Raw genomic sequence first — 19,601 nt, 5'->3', positions numbered from 1 at the left:
AGACTGACAGCAGCCGGACCGCCCTATCATCAACGTCACTTCCGGCGGTGGCCCCCACCCCCTCGCGTTCAGTCCCTTGAGTAGCTTCGGACTCCTCCCCCTAGCGATTGGAACGCGGGTCACGTAGCAACGCGGGGGAGAAAGGGAGAGGGGCATGGCTCGGGGCTCGCCCAATCAGCGCGCGGGGGACCAGACCCTGTCCGCTCGGCTTTAGCAACGTCGTTAGCAACACGTGGGGCGGGAGGAAGCGCAGGGTGGCAGGAGAGGAGGGAGCTGAAAGCGGGAGGGGGCGGGAGGGAGAGCGCGCGCGGGAGGGGGGGGCGGAGAACTGACGTCAGCCGGGGAGTATTATGGTCTGTCGTGCGCTGGCTGCTGCTTTTCTGCTGCTGGAAGCGGCCAAGGGGGGAAGCGGCGAGTCAACATGGAGCTTTCAGCGGTTGGGGAGCGGGTGTTCGCGGCCGAAGCCCTACTGAAACGGCGCATACGGAAAGTAAGTGCCCTTGGGCCTTGGGCCGAGGCCGGCCGAGCCCTCCCTTCCTGGCCCAGGTTTCCTCCCCCTACTGCAGCCCAGCTTCCCTTCCCCCAGGTCCCAGCAGCGCGGCTGTGGCGGCGGCGGCGGCGGCTCTGACCCCGAGGGCTTTCCTTAGACTTGCAGCGATGCATAGATTGCATGGGTGGGGGGCGATGTGAGGGGGGGATGAATGCCGGTGCATGCACTTTGTGCAGCGTTTCGTGCAGGAAGCGATGCAGTGGACGCGTGCTTTTCGCGATAGAATTTCACGCGTTCATTTGATGCATGCATTTTTTTGCATGTATTTCTTGTGTCTTCGTCATGCATTTCTTCCCGTGCACACACATATTTCACCCTTTGCATCCGCAGGGACGCATGGAATACCTCGTGAAATGGAAGGGCTGGTCGCAGAAGTAAGTAGGTTATATGCAATTCTCTACCCCAGACTGTTATTTGGGAGGTTTCTTTCTTCCTCTTTTCTCCCTTTATGTTGAAATACAATACAATGCAACAAGAAAAGTTACAGACAGACACATATGCTGAGTGCTCTTTCCCTGATCTTACAGACGCCCACTTCTTGATTCCCTTTAGGTACAGCACATGGGAGCCAGAAGAAAACATCCTGGATGCTCGCCTGCTCGCAGCCTTTGAGGAAAGGTACAGGCCCTTCCAAGCCTAAGCTTCTCACTTAGGAACAAGGAGGGGAGGGTGGCTTCTCTCCAGTCTGGACTGGAGTCCCATCCGGTCTCATTACTTACGTATCTCTTTCTCCACCTCTTAACTCTAGGGAAAGAGAGATGGAACTCTATGGCCCCAAAAAGCGAGGACCCAAACCCAAAACCTTCCTCCTCAAGGTAGGATGGCCTTGTCCAATGGTAGACAGCAGTGTTGCTGTATCAGTTTGTACAAAGGGGACCTGGAGGACTTGTGAACCAATGAGGTGTCCACACACTCTGTCTTTTTGTAATCTAGGAGGGAGTCCCCAGACAGGCTGTGGACCAGGTCAGTGGCTGTGCTAATGACTGTTTTGGGGGGAGGGTCTTAGCTACTCTAGAATTCCTATGCCCCAACCATCCCAAATAGACATATAATCAAATGCAAGAAGTGTGCTTATTGCAAATGGCTGCCCCCAGATGAATCCTCTACCCATTCTGCCAGAATGCCACCCGTAAGCCCCACCCCCACCCATGTAGAAATTCTGAAGCATCAGAGGATGAAATAGGAAGGCTGGCTGGAAAAGGGATCTGGGGGCAGGGGTAGGTGGGCAGGGCCCCTGCTCCACTCTTGACACCACTTTTCTCCTGCAGGCCCAGGCCAAAGCAAAGGCCAAGACTTACGAGTTCCGAAGTGACTCTGCCCGGGGCATCAGGATCCCATACCCTGGTCGCTCACCGCAAGACCTGGCTTCTACTTCCCGGGCCCGGGAGGGCCTTCGGAACATGGGTCTGTCACCACCAGGGAGCAGCAGCAGCACCAGCAGCACCTGCCGAATGGAGCCCCCTCGGGACCGTGACAGGGACCGGGATCGTGAGAGGGAGAGGGAACGTGAGAAGGAGCGTGAGCGAGGTGCCGCTCGCATGGATGACAAGCCCAGCTCGCCAGGGGACAGCTCTAGGAAGAGAGGCCCCAAGCCCCGGAAAGAGCTCCTGGACCCTTCACAGAGACCCTTGGGAGAACCCAGTGATGGCCTGGGAGATTATCTCAAGAACAGGAAGCTGGAGGATGCAACTTCTGGAGCAGGAAAGTTCCCTGCTGGCCACAGTGTGATCCAGCTGGCCCGAAGGCAGGACTCTGACCTAGTCCAGTGTGGAGTGGCCAGCACTAGCCCAGTTGAGGCCACAGGCAAGCTGTCTGTGGACACCTTTCCTGCCAGGGTCATAAAGCACAGGGCTGCTTTTCTGGAGGCCAAAGGCCAGGGGGCCCTGGACTCTGGAGGCCCCCGGGTCCGGCATGGCTCAGGCACCCCTGGCTCTATGGGAGGCTTGTATCGGGACATTGGGGCTCAAGGGGGAAGGCCCTCCCTCATTGCCAGGATCCCAGTGGCCAGAATCCTGGGGGACCCAGAGGAAGAATCCTGGAGTCCTTCTCTGACCAACCTGGAGAAGGTGGTGGTCACGGATGTGACCTCAAACTTTTTGACCGTCACTATTAAGGAAAGTAACACGGACCAAGGCTTTTTTAAAGAGAAAAGATGAATTGCTGGGTGGGTTATCCCAGGACAAGAGAGCAGGAGAGAGAGTGAGAGCGCAAACTTGGCATAAATGATGCTTTTTATTTTTGGGTGGGAGGTGGCCTCTGGGCTGGTCCCCTCCCTAACTTCACACAGCCCACTCCTTCATTCCTCCTTCCTCCTCCTCAGTTTTGATTGGAAGATTATCTCTAGAGTTATATTTTCTATTAGATGTAAATATGTTATTTAAGAAAAATATCTAAATATATATATTTCAACTCTTGAAATTGTTTTATTTAACAAGGAGAGAGAGACAGTGTGGTTTAGTTGGGGCAGACAGGCTGACTTGGGGCAGGAGGGGCCCCTCAGCCACCCATGGCACTAGGGAGGTTGGGGACCTGGATACTGGGCTTCTTAGAGATGTCTGGAGGGACTCATCTGGCCCACCTCACCCCTCCTCTTCTCACAGCCCCATGGCAGACCCCTGGAACCAAGGCAGGACCTGGATTTTTTCTCTCTTCCCATTGGTCGGCCAGGCCAGCAAAAGGTTAGCTCCCCAATCAGAAGAAAGGGGATGGGTCAGTCTTTTTTCCGTTTTTTTTTTTTTTTTGGTTTGTTTTTTGTTTTTGGTGCGTGTGTGTGCCCGCGGGCGCGTTTTCCCCCCTCAAGATAAAGAAGTCTGTTAGGGGAAAAAAGTATTAACTTGAATCACTTTTTGTGTGTGATTTTGAAGGTGAAAAGTAGCAGTGGGTGGGGAGTATCACACTTCCCCCCCAGGGCCACACCAGGAAATGCACTTTACGGGAGATGTGTGTGTTATACACGCAGATCAGATCGTGTGTGTGTTATGTGGATAAAACCTCCTAGCTCCTTCCATTCCTTTCCTTACTCTACAGAAAAAAAGAAATCCAGCGAATCTGTTTACATTCCCGAAATGCCAGGATAAATTGGGAGGATTGCATGTCAGTGCCCAGAGTTGGAGACAGTTGTTTCACAAGAAAAGTGTTTGGGGGTGGACCTTTCCTTTCGCGTCCACTAGCTTCGCCAGAAGAGAAGGTGGCCCCCATCTCCCAGGAAGAGTTGGATTCGCCTTCCGCCCTCATGGAGGGCGGGCCGCCAGCTCTCAGACGGACACACGGCCAGACAGGCCCTACCCTGCGGACCAACCCAGGGAGGCACAGCGGCAGGCGCGGCCGGAGCGGGGTTTCGCATCAAGGCCCTGGCCGTGGCCTGGTTACAAGTGCGATGGAGGGCCTGGGCCCTCGGACTGGGAGCCGGGCAGTACTCGCACAGTACTTTTCACCCGGCGGGGGCGAGGCAAAAAAGGGGCGAGGCGAGGTTTTCATCCAAGAGTGCGCATCAGAACTTTTGCTTTTACCTCCCCTCCTCCTTAAAAGCAAAAGCTATAATTTATAGGCCTTTTCGATTCGCCGAGTGTTCTCTATTTGAACTCGACATTCAAACTCCGCCAAAGGGGGAGGGAGGAGCTGGCGCTGGAGAAGAGACGGCCGGGAGGCCGTGCGCGGTGGCGGGTCCGGGACGCCCCCGCCCCAGCTGTCTCGTGACCACGCTACGCTCCAAGGACCCAGAACGCGCGCCCCACTTGACTCAAAAGCACAAATCTGTCACCTCCCTCCCTTCGAGTACTGATCCCGCGGCCTCCCCGCCCTCCCCCGCCCTTAAAGGGCCAGCGGAGATCCAGCTTCTCAGTGCTTGTCGTGGGAGAGGCGTGGGGGCCTCGCTCGCGCTGGAGTAAGCACAGACTCGGGGCGAGCGAGGTGGGGAGCCAGGACTGAGGAGCTAATCGTTGGGGGGGACAGGGAGGGAACCCTAGCTTCGTCATCCTCCACACTTCCGTATTCCCACCTCTGGATTCTCAGCTTCTCTCTCCTTCGGACTTTCTTGCCTTTATAGAGAGGGGGTGAAAAAGAGTAACACGGTGTACTACATGAGTTTGTTTTTGAATGTTAAATTGCACCTATAAAGAGAAGCCTCTGGAATTGGGGATTTTTATCTGCTCACATTTGTAAAACTGGTATTTTAGACTTTGTATAAAGAAGCGCCGTTGACTGAGTGTATCTATTTAAATGTCAACGCTATTTTCAGATGAAACTTATTGAAGGGACCTGTGTTACCGAGTGGACGGTAACGGAGTGTCTACCTGGCTGCCGCCTGTCCTCCTTCCCTCCTTTCCTTTAGGCTTACTTCGTCCGTCCCTTCCCTTCGACCTTTCTCCAACTGGCCTGATTCTGCCCCCACTGTCCCTGTCTTGCCCAGTCTGTCCGTGGCCGTGTGTGTGTGTGTGTGTGTGTGTGTGTGTGTGTGTGTGTTCGCTCACTCTTGCGACGCTGACCTGGGGAGGGGGTGGATAGGGGCTGGGGCACGTGGTTGAGAGTCAGTAACCGCGAGGGACATGCAAGTGTTGGGTTAAAATTTGTACAAATCTTGAATCTATCTCTTCCTCCGCTCAAGAGTTAAGCTTCGGTACCTATCTTCTGCGGTCGTGAATGTATCCAATACCGCTTTTTACGTGTTTAAATATATAATTTGTAAATAGAGTCTGTTTTATTCCTTTTTTATGTTACTGGGGAGGAGAGGGACACTTGCCTCCTCTCTTATTACCCACCACCTCTTGCCCCCAACAGCCTGGTACCATCCCGACCTCAAAGGCCTTCCCCTTCTGGAGGAACTCCAACAACTGGGTAGGGGGGGAGATAAGTGGGTGTGGGAGGGAACGGGATATGGCCCTCCCTACCTCCTGGAGAGAGGTCGTGGCTTTCCTCAGCTACCTACTGCACTTCTCTGGGACCGAGCAGAACTAGGGAACCGCAGGAGGATGGCCTCGACCTCTAACGTTCCCCTTTTGTCTGGTGAGTCCCCCCCCCCCCCCCCCCCCCCCGAGAGCCCCACATCCAGGCCCGACACCGTTTATTCTCGAGGCCTGGGTTCCCTGTAGCCACGCTCCCCTGGCCATCCAGCCTATTCCCCAGGCCTGTCGTGGGACCTGACCCCCAGACCCACCCAAGCCTCGCCAGCGCTCCCCGAAATGCAGCGCCTCACGCCTATTGATTGAAGAATTGAATTCACTGGTATTGCTAGGCAACTGGCTGTTCCGAGCCGGCGCAGAGCGAGCTGATGTGATTAGTGAACCTGGCTTTGCCTCAGTGCAGTCCCGCGCCTCCCGGGGAGCCCCCACAGCCTTTGCGTCCCTAGTCTTCTTTGGGGTTGGAACTTCCAATGCTGGGCGAAGCCCCTCTGGGAGAGACCAGAACACGGGGTTTGGAGTGAGGGGCCCCTTTCTGGCCTTAGTGGGGGCGGGGTCGTGAAACCCACACAGAAGAACCGCCCTCGGGATCCCCAAAGTGGCCATCGCATGGAACCCAATTCCACCGCCATTGCCCTTCGTAGACGTCGCCCCGCGAAGAAGCCCAGATCTAGGCGCACTGACAGAGCTCAAAGGGAGGGGCGTGGGCAGGCGTTCTCTTCCGTATCTACTGTCCTTAGCCAACAAGTCATGATCCAGCCCTTGGCGGAGCTCTGCCGGCCTTCTTCCCCCAGTTCTGTGACCTGCGTGGGAGGACGCAGGAGGAAGAGAGTGACCCGGGTTCGGGGCTGGGGTCTAGGAGCATTGAGGCTGAGTACACTTTGAAGGAGAGGGGCTGCGCCTGCGGCGGGTAAAGTCAGCGTGCGGGGGTAGAGTGGGGTAACCTGCTGAGGGTCACAGCGAACTATCAGCTCCCAAGCCATGGCTCCACTGCACGGCCAATACTCCCTCCCGTGTCGGTTCCTGGGTGTTGGGGCGGCGCAGTGGGCTCGTGCTTAGGGAGATAGTCGGGTGGCGACTGCCCCCTTTCTCCTGTTGCTGGCCACCACCAACCCTGGCTTTGACTCGGAGCTCCTAAGGCGGATTTCTGTTCCCTGGACAGATTCTCCAGGAAAGCGACTAGGTGTGGATGCTTCAGGTTACAGTGCCACCTCCCATCGCCCACACCCCTGCGACCCGAGGGCAAGGCCGGCTCATGCAGCCGCCGCCCACATGGAGCCTGATCCAGTACACACATTGGTTGAACTGGAATGTTAATGGCTCTTCCAAGAGCGTCGGGTCGGGTCCTTTTTCCTATTCCTGTGGTGCTTACAGCTCATAGATTCCAGTTGAGGCCCTTTGCTGTGCACGGAAGACTCGACGGCAAGCAGTCCTATCCCAGAACTTTTTTTGGGGGAGGGGGCACCTACTCTGACTTCTCACCGAAAAGTCCTCCAGGCCCAGAGGAGGCCTTGTACACAGCTGGTGTCTGAGACGGGGCACTCAGTTCTTGTCGAGGCTGCACCTCACGGGCCTGGATGCGGGGAAAGAGGCTCTGGGCTGTGGCCGGGGCTGTTTTCCAGACACTTGGAAAGCGGAGGTTTCTTGGCTTGCTTGGAATAGTTGGAATACGAGTAGTGCAATTCGGTTCCCCGGGGCAGCTCCGAGACTGGACTAAGGAATTTACCCCGCGTGTCCAGAGAGCCATCGGCCCGCACTTGGCGGGACGCGAGCGCCCTCTAGAGGCGATGGTCTTCCCCCTCTCTCGGGTGCCCACCCCTTCCCCGGGCCGACCGTGACTTTCTGGGTCCCGAAAGGAGCAGGGAATGCCTCCTTTCCCCCACCCAGAAGCGCGCAAGAGTGGGCACAGTGCACGTCCCCTCTACTGTTCCTGCAGCCAGGCCCTCGAGCCGGGAAGTGGAGGGGAGGAAGGCGGTGTCCAGTCTGCCGGACCCACGTCTTGGAGTCTGGACATACCGATCATGCCAGGCGCCTTGGCAGCCCGGCCCACTCTTCTGGAAAGGCTGTGTATTAGGCAACCAGATCAACAGCGCATAAAACAAAGGCCGGTGTGGACCAGGCCCGCACCCTTCTGGCCCAGGCTCTGTAGAAATTACACCCAGGAAAGTCTAGCTCGCCACTGGGGGGCAGAGCCGGCTGCAACTCTGCCAGGCTCTGCTCCTTCCTGGACAGAGCCAGCCCTTTCTGCAACTTTCAAACACCCAGGACAGGAAGGCTAGGGTTGTCCCTGTCCACTTCCAAAACAGAATGAGAACGGTTCCAGCCTCTGAAGGAGCAATAAAAGAAAACATGCCAGCAGCTTTCTCAGCCAGAATGTGATTTCAAATCCGCAGAGCTGGGTTTGAATGTCTAGCTACAGTTGGAACCTCTTCCTGAACGAAAACGTTCAGGCATTTGCCCCAACTAGCCTTCCAACCCGTGGCAGCCAACATCTAGGCCCAACTTCATTTCAAAGGAGGTCGATTTTCCCTGGGAGCTGAAATTCATAAATAAATTCATGCAGAGGGTGATGCAGGACTTAAAGGACCAGGACTGGTTACTTAGTAAACAATTCATCAGTGGGTTAGGCATCCTTGCAGTAGTAGCCCTGCCCATACAAAGCTACTTGACTTTGCAGCAACTTCTCCACAATTTTATAGCTCTGTCCTTTTGGAGTGTTACCACATGTGGTGGATTCGAGGGGTTGTGACTTCCTAACATAGTATATGGATATGAGAGAGGGTGGGGGGTAGAGAGGAATTTTGGGTTGTTTTAACCTAAAGTATCAGTTTCTGAGAGATGCCTCAAAGTGAGTTTATGATGTATTGCAGTATCCCTGGTCTCTCCCCACTGGATGCCAGTAGCAACTACTCACCCCTGCCCCCCACCGCCCACACCCCAGTTGTGACAACCAGAATTGTCTTGACATTTCCACATGTCCTTTGGGGTGCCAATCACCTTTTGTAAAACGGTATAGGGACTCACTTTTATAATCAACCCCATAACTTTGCTTAGATACCTTAGTTGTTCATTGATTGCTTTCTCATATGTGCCTTGACCCTGGGGCTACAGCAGACCGAGTAACCCCTTGCTCAGCCAGAGACCTTGGGTCCAAGCTGGTGAGCTTTGCTCAAACCAGATGAGCCTGCGCTCAAGCTGGCAACCTTGGGGATAACTTTGCTTAGAAAAAATATTTTTCTGCACCCCAGGGAAGTGGCTTAGTCTATCCCCTAACCCTTTTTATTTTATCCTATTCAGTTGTGTTGGACTGTATGTTGCGTCCAGAAAGGCAAAGTGTGAGGCTTGTGTTTCCAGGTACCACTTACAACATACAAACTGAAAAGTTTAAAAAAATTGGCAAACTACAAAAAGACAGGATCTTTCAACACATTTGCTCTTTCCCTGCTAAATAAATTAACATTGGTCCAAAAAAGTCTGCAACCTATTGCTAGTATTTCCCAAAAATACTAAAAAATGCACATAATTTTTAGATGCATGTTAGCATAAATCTGGTCACCTAGGCACTCCCTCTCCCCTTATCCTACTCCATTTCCCAAGCCATTGTGGGCTTCCAGGGGGAGGCATTTCCTTTAACTGGTTGGTCCTGTTTGAACATGGTGGCTGGGCCACTCTCCTGTTTCAACTAATACCTTGTTTCCTAGGGAAATATTAATTTTTAAATTATTGTTTTAGAGAGAAACATCGATTTGTCGCCCCACTTATTTATGCATTTATTGGTTGATTTTTGTACGTTCCCTGACCAGGGACTGAACTCACAATATTGACCTATCAGGACTATACCCAGAAAGAAAAACAGCCATAGTTGAAAGCAATTAGAAGTGGTATAAATGAATTTTAAAAAAAACCAAAAAACAAACACTAATCAAGCCATTGATTGGCGCTGGCCCAAAGCTCCGGTCCTTCATTTCCCCCTAATAGAACCTCTAGCTATGCCCACAGCCATCTCAGGTCAAAATTCTGTGTAACTAAAACAAGGAACTCTTTTTGGCACCGAAAAAAAATATAAAATGCCAAATTCTCTGCAAAAGAGAACTGGCCACTTTCCTATCAATTATGGAAGCAAACAGAAAGAGATGACAGTATTCAATACCCTTTCAATGCACATTGTGATATTCAGTGTAGTACAAACCCATGGGAGAAAAGGTAATCTCAAGTTGGATGTGACTAATGCCTAGACCTAGACAGACAGACATGCACGCACGCAAATAAAACATTACTACTTTTATTTATTGGTAAACATGACCAGTTCTGGACATCTGGTCCAACTCCAGCAAAGATCATCACACCTGCATGTGTATGTGTGTACACATGTACCCTTTTCAACACAAACTACTTGGAGTGACAAGCACCAAGAAAAACACACAACATACCAAGAAGGCAAAGTGGCTGGGAGTAAGGTGTTTGCGGATTCAAACTTTGGGATTGAAATAGCCTGTAAAAAGGCACCAAGTTGGGTCTGGAGACCTGGCTGCTGGGAATGTCAGGTCCGCCCACAGCCCCTGAAGCCTAGGGTGGCCCCATAGGCTGGGGGGAGCTGTTGCTGGCCTGGCCTTGCAGCCTTAAGGCAGTGGGGTACCAGGCAGGAAAGGAGCTGCAGAATTTGGGAGGCTGTCAGCTACTCTGTGGGGGAGAAACCTGGAGGAGCCCCTTTAGTCATACCCAGAGGACAGCTGGGTCTGAGGACAGGAGTGGAGAACCCTCCCCTTTCTTATTTCAGTCTGGTTGTCTGGAATTCCCAAATCCTCGACTGCCAAAGTGGGCACCATCTCAAAAGCTTCATTTGGATGTCTCTCAATGAAGTCCTGGACATAGGCTGTCTCCAAAGACACACTGCTGAACTTGATTTGGCTACACAAAAGCCATGTTTCCCAGTTGGCATGGTGGGTGGGGGCCCAGGAGGCTGCCGGTGTAGCAGGCCCACCCCTCCAGAAACCACAGCCCACTGTGTTAAGTTCGAGCTCTCTCCTGCCTGCAGCCAAGGCTATGGAGATAAAGGAAAGCCCCACACTGGCTGGCTGACTTTAACCAAAGTCTGGAACAAAAAGAGAGTCCCCCCAAAGCCCCACTTTTCTTTTTGGCAACATAAACACCTAATAACCCCACACGCTGACCCATCTTTCCACCCCCATGACAGCAATCCTAACGCTGGTCAGAAACCATCTAGGGCAGCTCTCCAACAACCATCGGGGAGTGTGGTGCGCAGCAGTTGGGCCAGCAGATCTGGCATTTCTGGCGGCCATCTGCCAGGTGGGACACTCTTTTTGTTCCACTTCCCAAATGGTAGCGACAACTTCTCAGCTGGGAAGGACATGGAACCCCAGAGATGGGGGGGATTGTCAGGGAAGGTGGGGCCTCACCATGGGTGGGAACCACGGCAAGGCCCTTGTGCACCCAGCAGGCTGGGGGCAGTTTCTGAGGCCCAAATCAGGACTAGGCAGTCCTTGTACACGCTGGCAGAAAAGAAGGCAGCTGGAGTTCCCCCAACTCAGAGGCTTTTCAGGTGGAACAGCTCCGGGACCTGCACTCTTCCCAGCCCAGCAGAACTTGCAGGTTTGGGAGCTGCAGCCGTTATCTACAACACCAACCTCTCTAGGATTCCCGGCCACTGCCTCTCTCCATTCCAAGATCTGTCCTTTCACATTAAGGCCACAGCCCTCAGCTGTCAGGGGTTGGAACAAGTATAGGGAGGTAAAGTCCCCCCACCTCTGACAGCTCAGGTACAGTTCTGAGGGGGAAGGGGGAGTGCTGATCAGCAAAGCCTCTGCTGTGCTCCCCCTGCCCCAACTTCTAATGGATGTCATTCCTCCCTGGCACAGTTCTCTGGGCCCTGCCTCCCCACCCCCAATACACCCTCATCACCAGTGAGCAGAACAGCTAAATTGGACCAGAAGCTCCCTCCTTGAACATCTGTAACCCTGGGAAATCAGGAGGAGAGCTGACCACCACTGCCACCACAGGCAGGGAGGGTATTTCAGAGGTTTGGCTCGAGCCGCAGGTGAGTGCCCAGACTTCCTGAGGCCAATGGGAAGTAAGGCTCAGAGGTAGGAATGGGGCCAGGCCAGGCCCCGGCAAGGCATCAAGGTACCGCCCTGGCCCGAAGTCACAGGCAGGGCCAGGATCCAGAAGGCCTTCCAAGCCTGCCCTTCAGGGGGGCCACCCAGCACCTGAAGAGAGTTTGGGGTGCAGGTCATTTACTGAAGCAAAATCAGAGGCCAGAGAAGGGCAGGGGAGGCCCTGCCAGTAGCAGTCAGTGTCAGTAATGCCTCAGGTTGAAGAAGCCCACACTGGTGGGGGACTCCTTCACCGTGACTGTGATGAGGTTGGCAGTGACGTCGGTAACAAAGACATGCTCTATGAGGCTGCGGGTGGGCTTCCAGTCCTGGGTGGTCTGCACGGACACAGACAGGTTCTGCTCAGTGCTGGGGGGCAAGGCTGAGTCAGGATCCGAGTCGGAGCTGCTGTTCTCCTCTCCTGTGCTCATCTCAGACAGCACAGCTGGCTTGCATGCATCCCCTGGGACTCCTGGTGCCCCGGGGCCCTCCTGCCCTCCGGGGGCCGTGCTGCCCTTGACACAGTCCCTCTTGCCTGCAAGGGTGGGCAGAGCTATGGCCCTGGAGGCCAGCTTCTCACTCTTGCTAGTGTCAATCAGCATACCAGCCCCATTCCCTGCGGTGGGGCCAGCTCCAGCACCCTTCCCAGTGCCTGGAATGATGGCAGGGACACCTTTGGTACCTGCAGCATGACGGGCAACAGGCGTACCATTCTTCACACTTTGTAAGTCCAAAATGTGGAGGCTCAGCTCCTGGGTGGGTATAGGCTGGGGGCCCAGGCAACCAGCAGGGACCTTGTTGCTGCTGTAGACGTGTGTGGAACCCCCAGTACTTCCCCCTTTCTGCTCCACAGCCCTGCCACTGGGGGCCTTTGAGACTTTGCTTCCAGGGGTACTGAACCCTAGCTCCCCCTTCTGCGTCCTCACCTTGAGGTCCAGCCCGAGGCTGCACTTACTGGTGGTCTGGGCCTTGAGTGCCAGCCTGCTGGCGGCTTGGGCCTGGCTCTGGTTCACACGGTTCATATAATGCACGATGGAGCTCTGCCAGCTGATGCCTCCCCGGCTGGGGCTGCTGGCCACACTTTTCATCAGGCTGGCCAAGTTCTCCGGGCTGGTCATGGTGCTGGGGCCACTACAGGCCTCCTTGGCATGGGCCTTCAGGGCTGCCAGGCCGGCCACAGGTGCGCTGAGTGGAGAGGACAGCTTGCTGGCTGGTGCCCCCAGGTCCTTCTGGGTGGTTTTCAGCACTCTAGCCAGGTTTACAGGTCTCCGGGCCGCCTTTTGCTCTGGGGGCAGGGGCTTACGGCCCCGCTTCTTCCGGATGGGGTCCTTCAGTTCGGGCTTGGCTACCAGAATCTGGGCTTTCTTCTGAGGCACTGGGTGGGTCTCACGGCCCCGGGGGCCCCTCTTGGCGTCTAAGTCACTGTCATCCTCTTCGTCTGAGGAAGAGGAGGAGGATGTGGAAGACGAGGAGGAGCTGCTAGACCTGCATTTGGAGGTGGTGTCAGATTCCTGCAAACACAAAGGGAAGGTGTCACCCCTTCGGTAGCCTGTTCCCCAGGGTCTAGAATGCACTTTCCCCAGGAAGTGTCAGACACCTTGAAGCCAGTGCCTCCTGTTGCTTTCAGACTAGAAGCAGCTGGAAGGGAGCAATTTCTCACCACTTTGTTCCAGAAACCATGTATAATGTCCCTAATGAAATTCCATGAAATGTATTTACAATTAGAAAAAAGAGAAACTGGTGGTTCATGAAATAAAAGTCTGAACAATTAAGAAACAAGCATATACACCATCTGGACACTACAGGGAGTCCTTGGGTTACAACAGCTTCAACAAACAAGTCTCAAGTTTATGATGCTCACTTCACGGAAGCCTTAAGAAAATCGAAACCGAGTGTTTTGGCTTACGCCATTAGCATAGTACTTACAGGCTATGTGGGCGAACTAGTTTGGTTGCGTGTGGTAGAAGAATACATAGTATTCTTCTTATTCATACACGGCCTATGAGTGAGGGAGTTGGCATCCCCAGTTTGCTTACCTACACCATTTTGGACTGTTAAAAGTACAAGTGTTCTGTTTGTGTTATTGCTAGGGTACGTTTCGACTTACACCAAAATTCCAGTTATGTCACTGTCATAGAAACAGAACTGTGTCGTAAACCAAGGACCTCCTGTATTAGCTTTCAAGGGGACAGAAGCTTAGCTCTGGCCTCCTGGCAGACAATTCCAGAAGGGAAATTCAGAGCAACACAATTTACATGTCTCATAAGATTAAGAGTCAAATGAAAAGTGTGCACAAAGGTTTTGTCACCTAAAGCAAGCGGACACCTGTTGCAATCTCTCCATTTCCAAATCTGACCCCTTTGGAACCTTCCGCACACAGGAAAACCAACCACTTGTCTTCCCAAGTTTCTGAGGCGCCACCACAAATGCTCAGTGCACATTCCTATTGCTCAGGTCTCCGTGCTGCCAGCTTCTACAGACAGAAGGCAAGCTCTCCACTGCCTCCTGAAAGGGAGGTTTTACACATAAGTGACTGAGCTCTTGGCCACAGTGTGTGGTTTCTGGATCCTGGAGCAGTGCCCTCAAGAAAGGAATCAAAATACATGCAAGACTGCAGCCAGGACCCCAAACCTCATCTTGCCTTTGAACTGTTGGAGGAAGGGAGGGGCAGTGCTGCAGACTCCAGGTGTGTACCTGTGGGCTGCCCAATTAGCTGCATCTACTTGGCAAACCAAGGACCACCTACTGTGTGCATGCTTCCTATTCTCTTGTTTCCCATAAGCCACTGGGGGTGTCAAAGAATAATGGTCAGCAACCAAGTGTGACTGTGCTATCCAGTAGAAAGAAGTGCAGAGTGGGCAGCAAAGGAATGACCAGCTTAGGAGGGGCAGGAGCTCGGAGCTTGCTGTTGCCCCTGGCAGAGGCTTGAGTGGCAGCAAGGAAGGAGGCAGAAGGCCATGGTTTCAATTCGCAAAGCCCTCAAGCCCCCTTCCTCCACCCTACACTTTGCCTGAGTGCTGGAAGGTAAGCAGCCAAATCAGGACCCTCAAGCACCCACCTTGAGCTTGGAGTGCCGACTGCAGGAGGACATCACCATGTGCTTCCTTGGTCTGCCCCTGGGCCGCTTGCCTCTCTTCCGGTTCTGTACCTCCTTCTCGTGTTCCCTGAGGACAATCATCAATCAGGCCCTCTCCTTTCTGCAGCACAGAACCCCACGGCTTCAAACACCCCTGGGCATTCCAGCCAAGCTCAGGGTAACTCATCACCAGTTTCACTGGGTGGAGGTCCACACCTGTTTCACTGCAGGGTAATATTTCTACATTCATCTATTTCACTTGTGCTGAGTAAAGACAAGTCAAAGGAATTCAAGCAATTCTAGGAAATGAATACCTCTCTAGGATTCTCGGACTCCATTTAAAACCCAGTGCTAACTCAGGCCACTTTCTGCAGGCAGAATGCTTTGTGGAAATTCTGCTATCAAAAGGAGTCTTTGGCCTGACCAGGTGGTGGCGCAGTGGATAGAGCGTCGGACTGGGATGCGGAAGGACCCAGGTTCGAGACCCCGAGGTCGCCAGCTTGAGCGCGGGCTCATCTGGCTTGAGCAAAAAGCTCACCAGCTTGGACCCAAGGTCGCTGGCTCCAGCAAGGGGTTACTCGGTCTGCTGAAGGCCCGCAGTCAAGGCACATATGAGAAAGCAATCAATGAACAACTAAGAAGTCGCAACGCACAACGAAAAACTAATGATTGATGCTTCTCATCTCTCTCTCCGTTCTTGTCTGTCTGTCCCTGTCTATCTCTGCCTATGTTAAAAAAAAAAAAAAAAAAAAGGAGTCTTTGTGGTCACGTGGCCCAATCCCCTCATCTCAAACAGGAGTCCAGGGCAGGGAGAGAGGACCTGACCCCAGGCGCCTCCCTGCCCCCACTCCCCAACCTCCAATGCCCACACAAAATCTCATCATCCAAGGAGCACAGGGAACTAAGGGCTCCAGTCAGGTTCTGCACTCTGGTCCTCTGGTCTTCCCAGAACCAGTGCCCTGGCTCAGTCATGTCTTCGCTTCCCTTTTCTAAGATTCCTCTGTCCATGGACTCTGCTCTAGACTAAGTACTGAAAGCAGACTCCACAGGAGCTGGGCTCAAAGCCTAAAGGACACCTTTAACCAGCCCCATGATTCAGGGCTACAAAGCCAAGAGAGGGCTATAGCCTACCCTAGAAAAAGCTTGTTTCAGGCTAACTCCCAGGGAAGAGGATCTACCTGAAGAAGTTTCCTGGTAATTAAAATGGGTAAACATCACTTCATATCACTGGGGCCCAGAAGGTAATTTCTTAAAAGAATCCAATTAATACAATCAGACGGAGCTGATACTCCCAATGCAGCCCCAACCTGTCTAACAGGACAGGAGCGCCCTGTGGGTCTCCTCCCCAACCCTACACTTCTCCATACATCCAAAGGCCACAGCTCCACACCAAGCAAATAACTGACAGCTCCCAGTAGGATCTTTCTGGTTTATGGGAGAGCATAGCACCCACCTCCCTAGTTTTCTCTCCACCAGGATGTAACCTAGACCACCTCATGGCTTTAACTCATCTTCCTCTTAGAGATATGCCAACCCCAGTTTTTGTCTGTCACTCCATAACCAAACTGAAGTCAGGAACACACGCTCTCTCGACAGTTAGGGCACTGTCTTGCAGAGAAATGCACCAGCTCCCCTCCCCTCCAGGTTTATAGGACCTGAGTTATGAAAAATAGCAGAAAATGAGGTTACTTAGCTTTCCCAAAGGTACTGGGACAAGTCTGCACTCACCTCATTTTCTCACCCTGCCTAAGACCACCTTTACTTTTACTCTATTGCCATGGCCCTTTGTGAGAAGACACAAAATGTCCTGCTAAAGTGATAAACATGGAAATAGCTTGAGCCACCGGAGAACTAGCTGGTCAGGCTGACCTCAGCATGAACAGCTTTTGAGCAACTAATTTATCTGCCTCTAGCAACAGGCAATCCTCAGCAAACCTTCCCCACCACGTGTGGTCCAAAGAATAGCACTTCTGGCCTCTTGTACCGGATGGGGTGGCCCATCCGTCCATAGTACCCAGTATTTCGAGTTGTTATACTGAAGTATTTGTTTTAGTAGTGCCTCACCAAGAACTCACGGTGGTCAAAGGTCAGTCTTTGATGCCCCAACACAGCAGACATCGACACTGCTAATTGTCCCATTCTAGTCTATTTATGTTAAGACATTTTGTAATTGCATCTCCGTGGGCTGTGACACTGTGAAGCTGTCTGTGTGGTCTCCTGGTAGGCCCACCACTTACTATCCCTTTTCTCGAGCATCTCAAAGCCCCTCTCCTAACCCAAATCACCTACCTAAAAATACAATTACAGAATTACAAAAGCAAATGCTGCCCCTCTGGCCAGGGGGCCACCACGGCACTTCCTTAGTACCATCAGTTTTGGAAAAATAAACATTCTAGGTATAGAGATACCATAACTGGTTCACTATTGTGCTACATGTTCCAGTTCCCTCTCTGAGTGGTCTCCTGTTCAGTGCCACCCTTGTGCAGGGAGGAAAGGCCAAGTCTACATTTTTATGGCAAATCTGCTGCCCTAGTTTATCAGTTGTTTGCAAATTACTCCACAGAAAAGGCAACAAGAAATCAGAACTGCCTGACCTGTGGTGGCGCAGTGGATAAAGCGTCGACCTGGAAACGCTGAGGTTGCTGGTTCGAAACCCTGGGCTTGCCTGGTCAAGGCACATATGGGAGTTGATGCTTCCTGCTCCTCCTCCCCTTCTCTTCCCCCCCCCCTTTCTAAAATGAAAAAAAAAATTTTAAAGAAAACAGAACTATTCATGAATCGAGAGGGTTCATTTTAGCAATTCTGGTTCTCAGAAAGACCAAAAGTAGCTCTTATTCAGTGACTCAATAGGTCTAGACACAGCACCGGCCAGCAAGGGAAGAAGAGGAGGGACTCCTAGAAACCCCATATCTTGCTCCACCATTATAAACAGCCATGGAGATGGCAGCAAAAACCCTGGTGACAGCTTGTATGGGACCTCAGACCACAACCCAAGCCCAGGGCCCATGGACCACCAGCACTGCCCAGCATGACTGTGTCCACAGGTCACTGTCTCTCCTAGCATTCTCCCTCTTCCCACACTGCTGTCACTTTCTCACTTCTTCTGGAAGGCCAGGAGCAGCCGTGGATCCAAGATATTTTCCTCTGGCTCCCAACTGTTGTGTCTGGAAAAGCAAAGAGCCAGTCGTAGTAAAAGAGTAGCCACTTCACAAAGCAGTGAGTCACTGCAGAGCCCAAAAGGTCCCATTCACACCCAGGAGGAGCTCTTGGAGGCCGGGGCCCTGAAGCCCAGCACCTTATCTTTAAACTGGAAGAGAAACTGTTACCTCAATCCTCCAATTAACAGGCGCCTCGAGAGGACTCAATTTCTCCATCAGAAGAAAACAAATTCCAACAAAATGGAAAGTGGCAGAGAGAAGCCCCCAAACCCTGGCCCGGAGGCAGAGTGGGAAGGGAAGGCTGTCCAGGATGCAGGGAGGGGGAGGCCCAGGGGCACTGAAGCACAGCCCAAAGATTAACAACAACATGGCTGGCGCCCAAGCGAGCGTGGGCCGGGGCACTGGTAGGGAAAGCAAAGAAAGTGGGGTCTTGAAAGAAAAGGGAAACGGGTTTGCGCGAGCGACTGTAAACAGAGCCCCCTCCCAGTATGCCAAGTCTCGTCCCTTCCATTAAAAGAAATAATAATAATAAAAAAAGGCCATACATTCATCAATAGACAGCTCAGGTTACAGCGGAGAAAATACGGACAGGACGAGGGGGGGCTCGCGGCGTCCGCTGGGAGGGGTGAGGCGGAGCGGGGGCGCATGCAACAAATAGGCGCAGGAGGGAAACGGGAACGGTGCCCGGGGCAGAGTTGGGCCGCGACCCCAGGGAGGCCGCCAGCCCTGCACCCGCCGGGGTTGTAAACAAAGGGCGACCCCACGGAGCCTGGACGCGCCCTCCCGGCAGGGGCGGAGGAAGCCTTGAGGACCCGGAGAACTTCCCGCGCTACGCAAGGACGCCCCCTTTTGCCCCATCCCCCGCCCCGCCAGCGACGCCGCAGCCGAGGGTCCTCCCTCTCCCCGGGGCCGAGGGGCACGGGCGGGGAAGGCGGGCGCCGCATTGTTGGGACTTACTTGGAAGACCAGCCGCGCCACTTGACCAGGTACTCCAGTTTACCCTGCAAAGAGAGAAGTAGCGCAAGAGCCGATCCGGGCGTGAGGTGGGCGCGGGGCGAACCGGGTCGGACTGGGCCATACGCACCTTGCGGAGCCGCTTGCTCAGGATGCACTCGGCGGCGAAGACCTGCTCACCCACGCTACTCAGCTCCTCCATGCTGCCGAGCGCGCCCGCCCTCCCGCACAACTGTGACTCTTATCGCTCCCCGAAACACCTCTACTGCCACCGCCGTCTCCGCCGCCGCGCGCTCACCGCCGCACACAAAGCACCGCCCCCGCCTGCGTAGGGCCCGCCCTGCGCACGCGCACGGCCACCACGCCCACTCCACGTCGCTCCACACTCCGCCCAGGCGGGCCGTCCAACCCGGCGCCGACCAATGGGCATGCGGGGAGGGGGGGTTGCGGAGCGCGCATTGTTTGCGGCGGGCTCGGGCTCGGCCTCGGCCTCGCATCCGCCGCTGGTGGCCGCTCAGGGGCTTGTGCTGAGCTGGGAGGGGGTAGACACTCGGCGCGGGGGTCCCTAGGGCGCGGCTAGGGTCCCGCGCGCTCGTGAAGGGCTGGCGAGGAACGCGTCGCGCGACTTCGGACCTCAGAAGATGCCTGCCAAGTTCTTCTTGGCCCCTGGGGCATGCCCGATCTCCTCCTAACTTTCATTTCCAAGAAAAAAGTCATTGTTCTGCCCCAAAGGGGGAAGAAGTGCGGTCAGAGCGTGGAGGTCGCTTCCTGCCTCCGCCTGGAGAGGCGCGTCAGGCTCTACTTGCTCTCCACCGTTTTGAACTGTACTGCTCACAAAAATTAGAGGATATTTCAAAA

General features: G+C 53.9%; 2 protein-coding genes across 3 annotated transcripts; one reads left to right on the top strand and one right to left on the bottom strand.

The window, feature by feature from the left end:
- Nucleotides 1-336: 336 nt before the first annotated feature.
- CBX8 (chromobox 8) lies at nucleotides 337-3,228 on the top strand. 2 transcript variants are annotated; one of them, XM_066234125.1, is made up of 6 exons: nucleotides 337-490; nucleotides 881-924; nucleotides 1,103-1,168; nucleotides 1,299-1,365; nucleotides 1,484-1,513; nucleotides 1,819-3,228. In XM_066234125.1, exons 1-6 carry the CDS (start codon nucleotides 422-424, stop codon nucleotides 2,704-2,706), a joined length of 1,164 nt encoding a protein of 387 aa, XP_066090222.1. In that variant the 5' UTR covers nucleotides 337-421; the 3' UTR covers nucleotides 2,707-3,228. The 2 variants fall into 2 exon arrangements, with proteins under 2 accessions (XP_066090222.1, XP_066090223.1); XM_066234126.1 differs by lacking the exon at nucleotides 1,484-1,513.
- Nucleotides 3,229-9,714: 6,486 nt separating this feature from the next.
- Nucleotides 9,715-19,050, bottom strand: CBX2 (chromobox 2). The gene is made up of 5 exons (XM_066235595.1): nucleotides 18,874-19,050; nucleotides 18,747-18,790; nucleotides 17,730-17,795; nucleotides 14,614-14,719; nucleotides 9,715-13,066 (listed from the first exon to the last, which is right to left on the bottom strand). Exons 1-5 carry the CDS (start codon nucleotides 18,943-18,945, stop codon nucleotides 11,759-11,761), a joined length of 1,596 nt encoding a protein of 531 aa, XP_066091692.1. The 5' UTR covers nucleotides 18,946-19,050; the 3' UTR covers nucleotides 9,715-11,758.
- Between the last annotated feature and the right edge of the window lie 551 nt (nucleotides 19,051-19,601).

This window comes from Saccopteryx bilineata, chromosome 6 (genome assembly GCF_036850765.1).
Source record: "Saccopteryx bilineata isolate mSacBil1 chromosome 6, mSacBil1_pri_phased_curated, whole genome shotgun sequence".
In the NCBI taxonomy this organism is placed as follows: Eukaryota; Metazoa; Chordata; class Mammalia; order Chiroptera; family Emballonuridae; genus Saccopteryx; species Saccopteryx bilineata.
The sequence above is the reverse complement of the archived record's forward strand: the minus strand, read 5'-3'. Positions and strand labels throughout refer to the sequence as shown.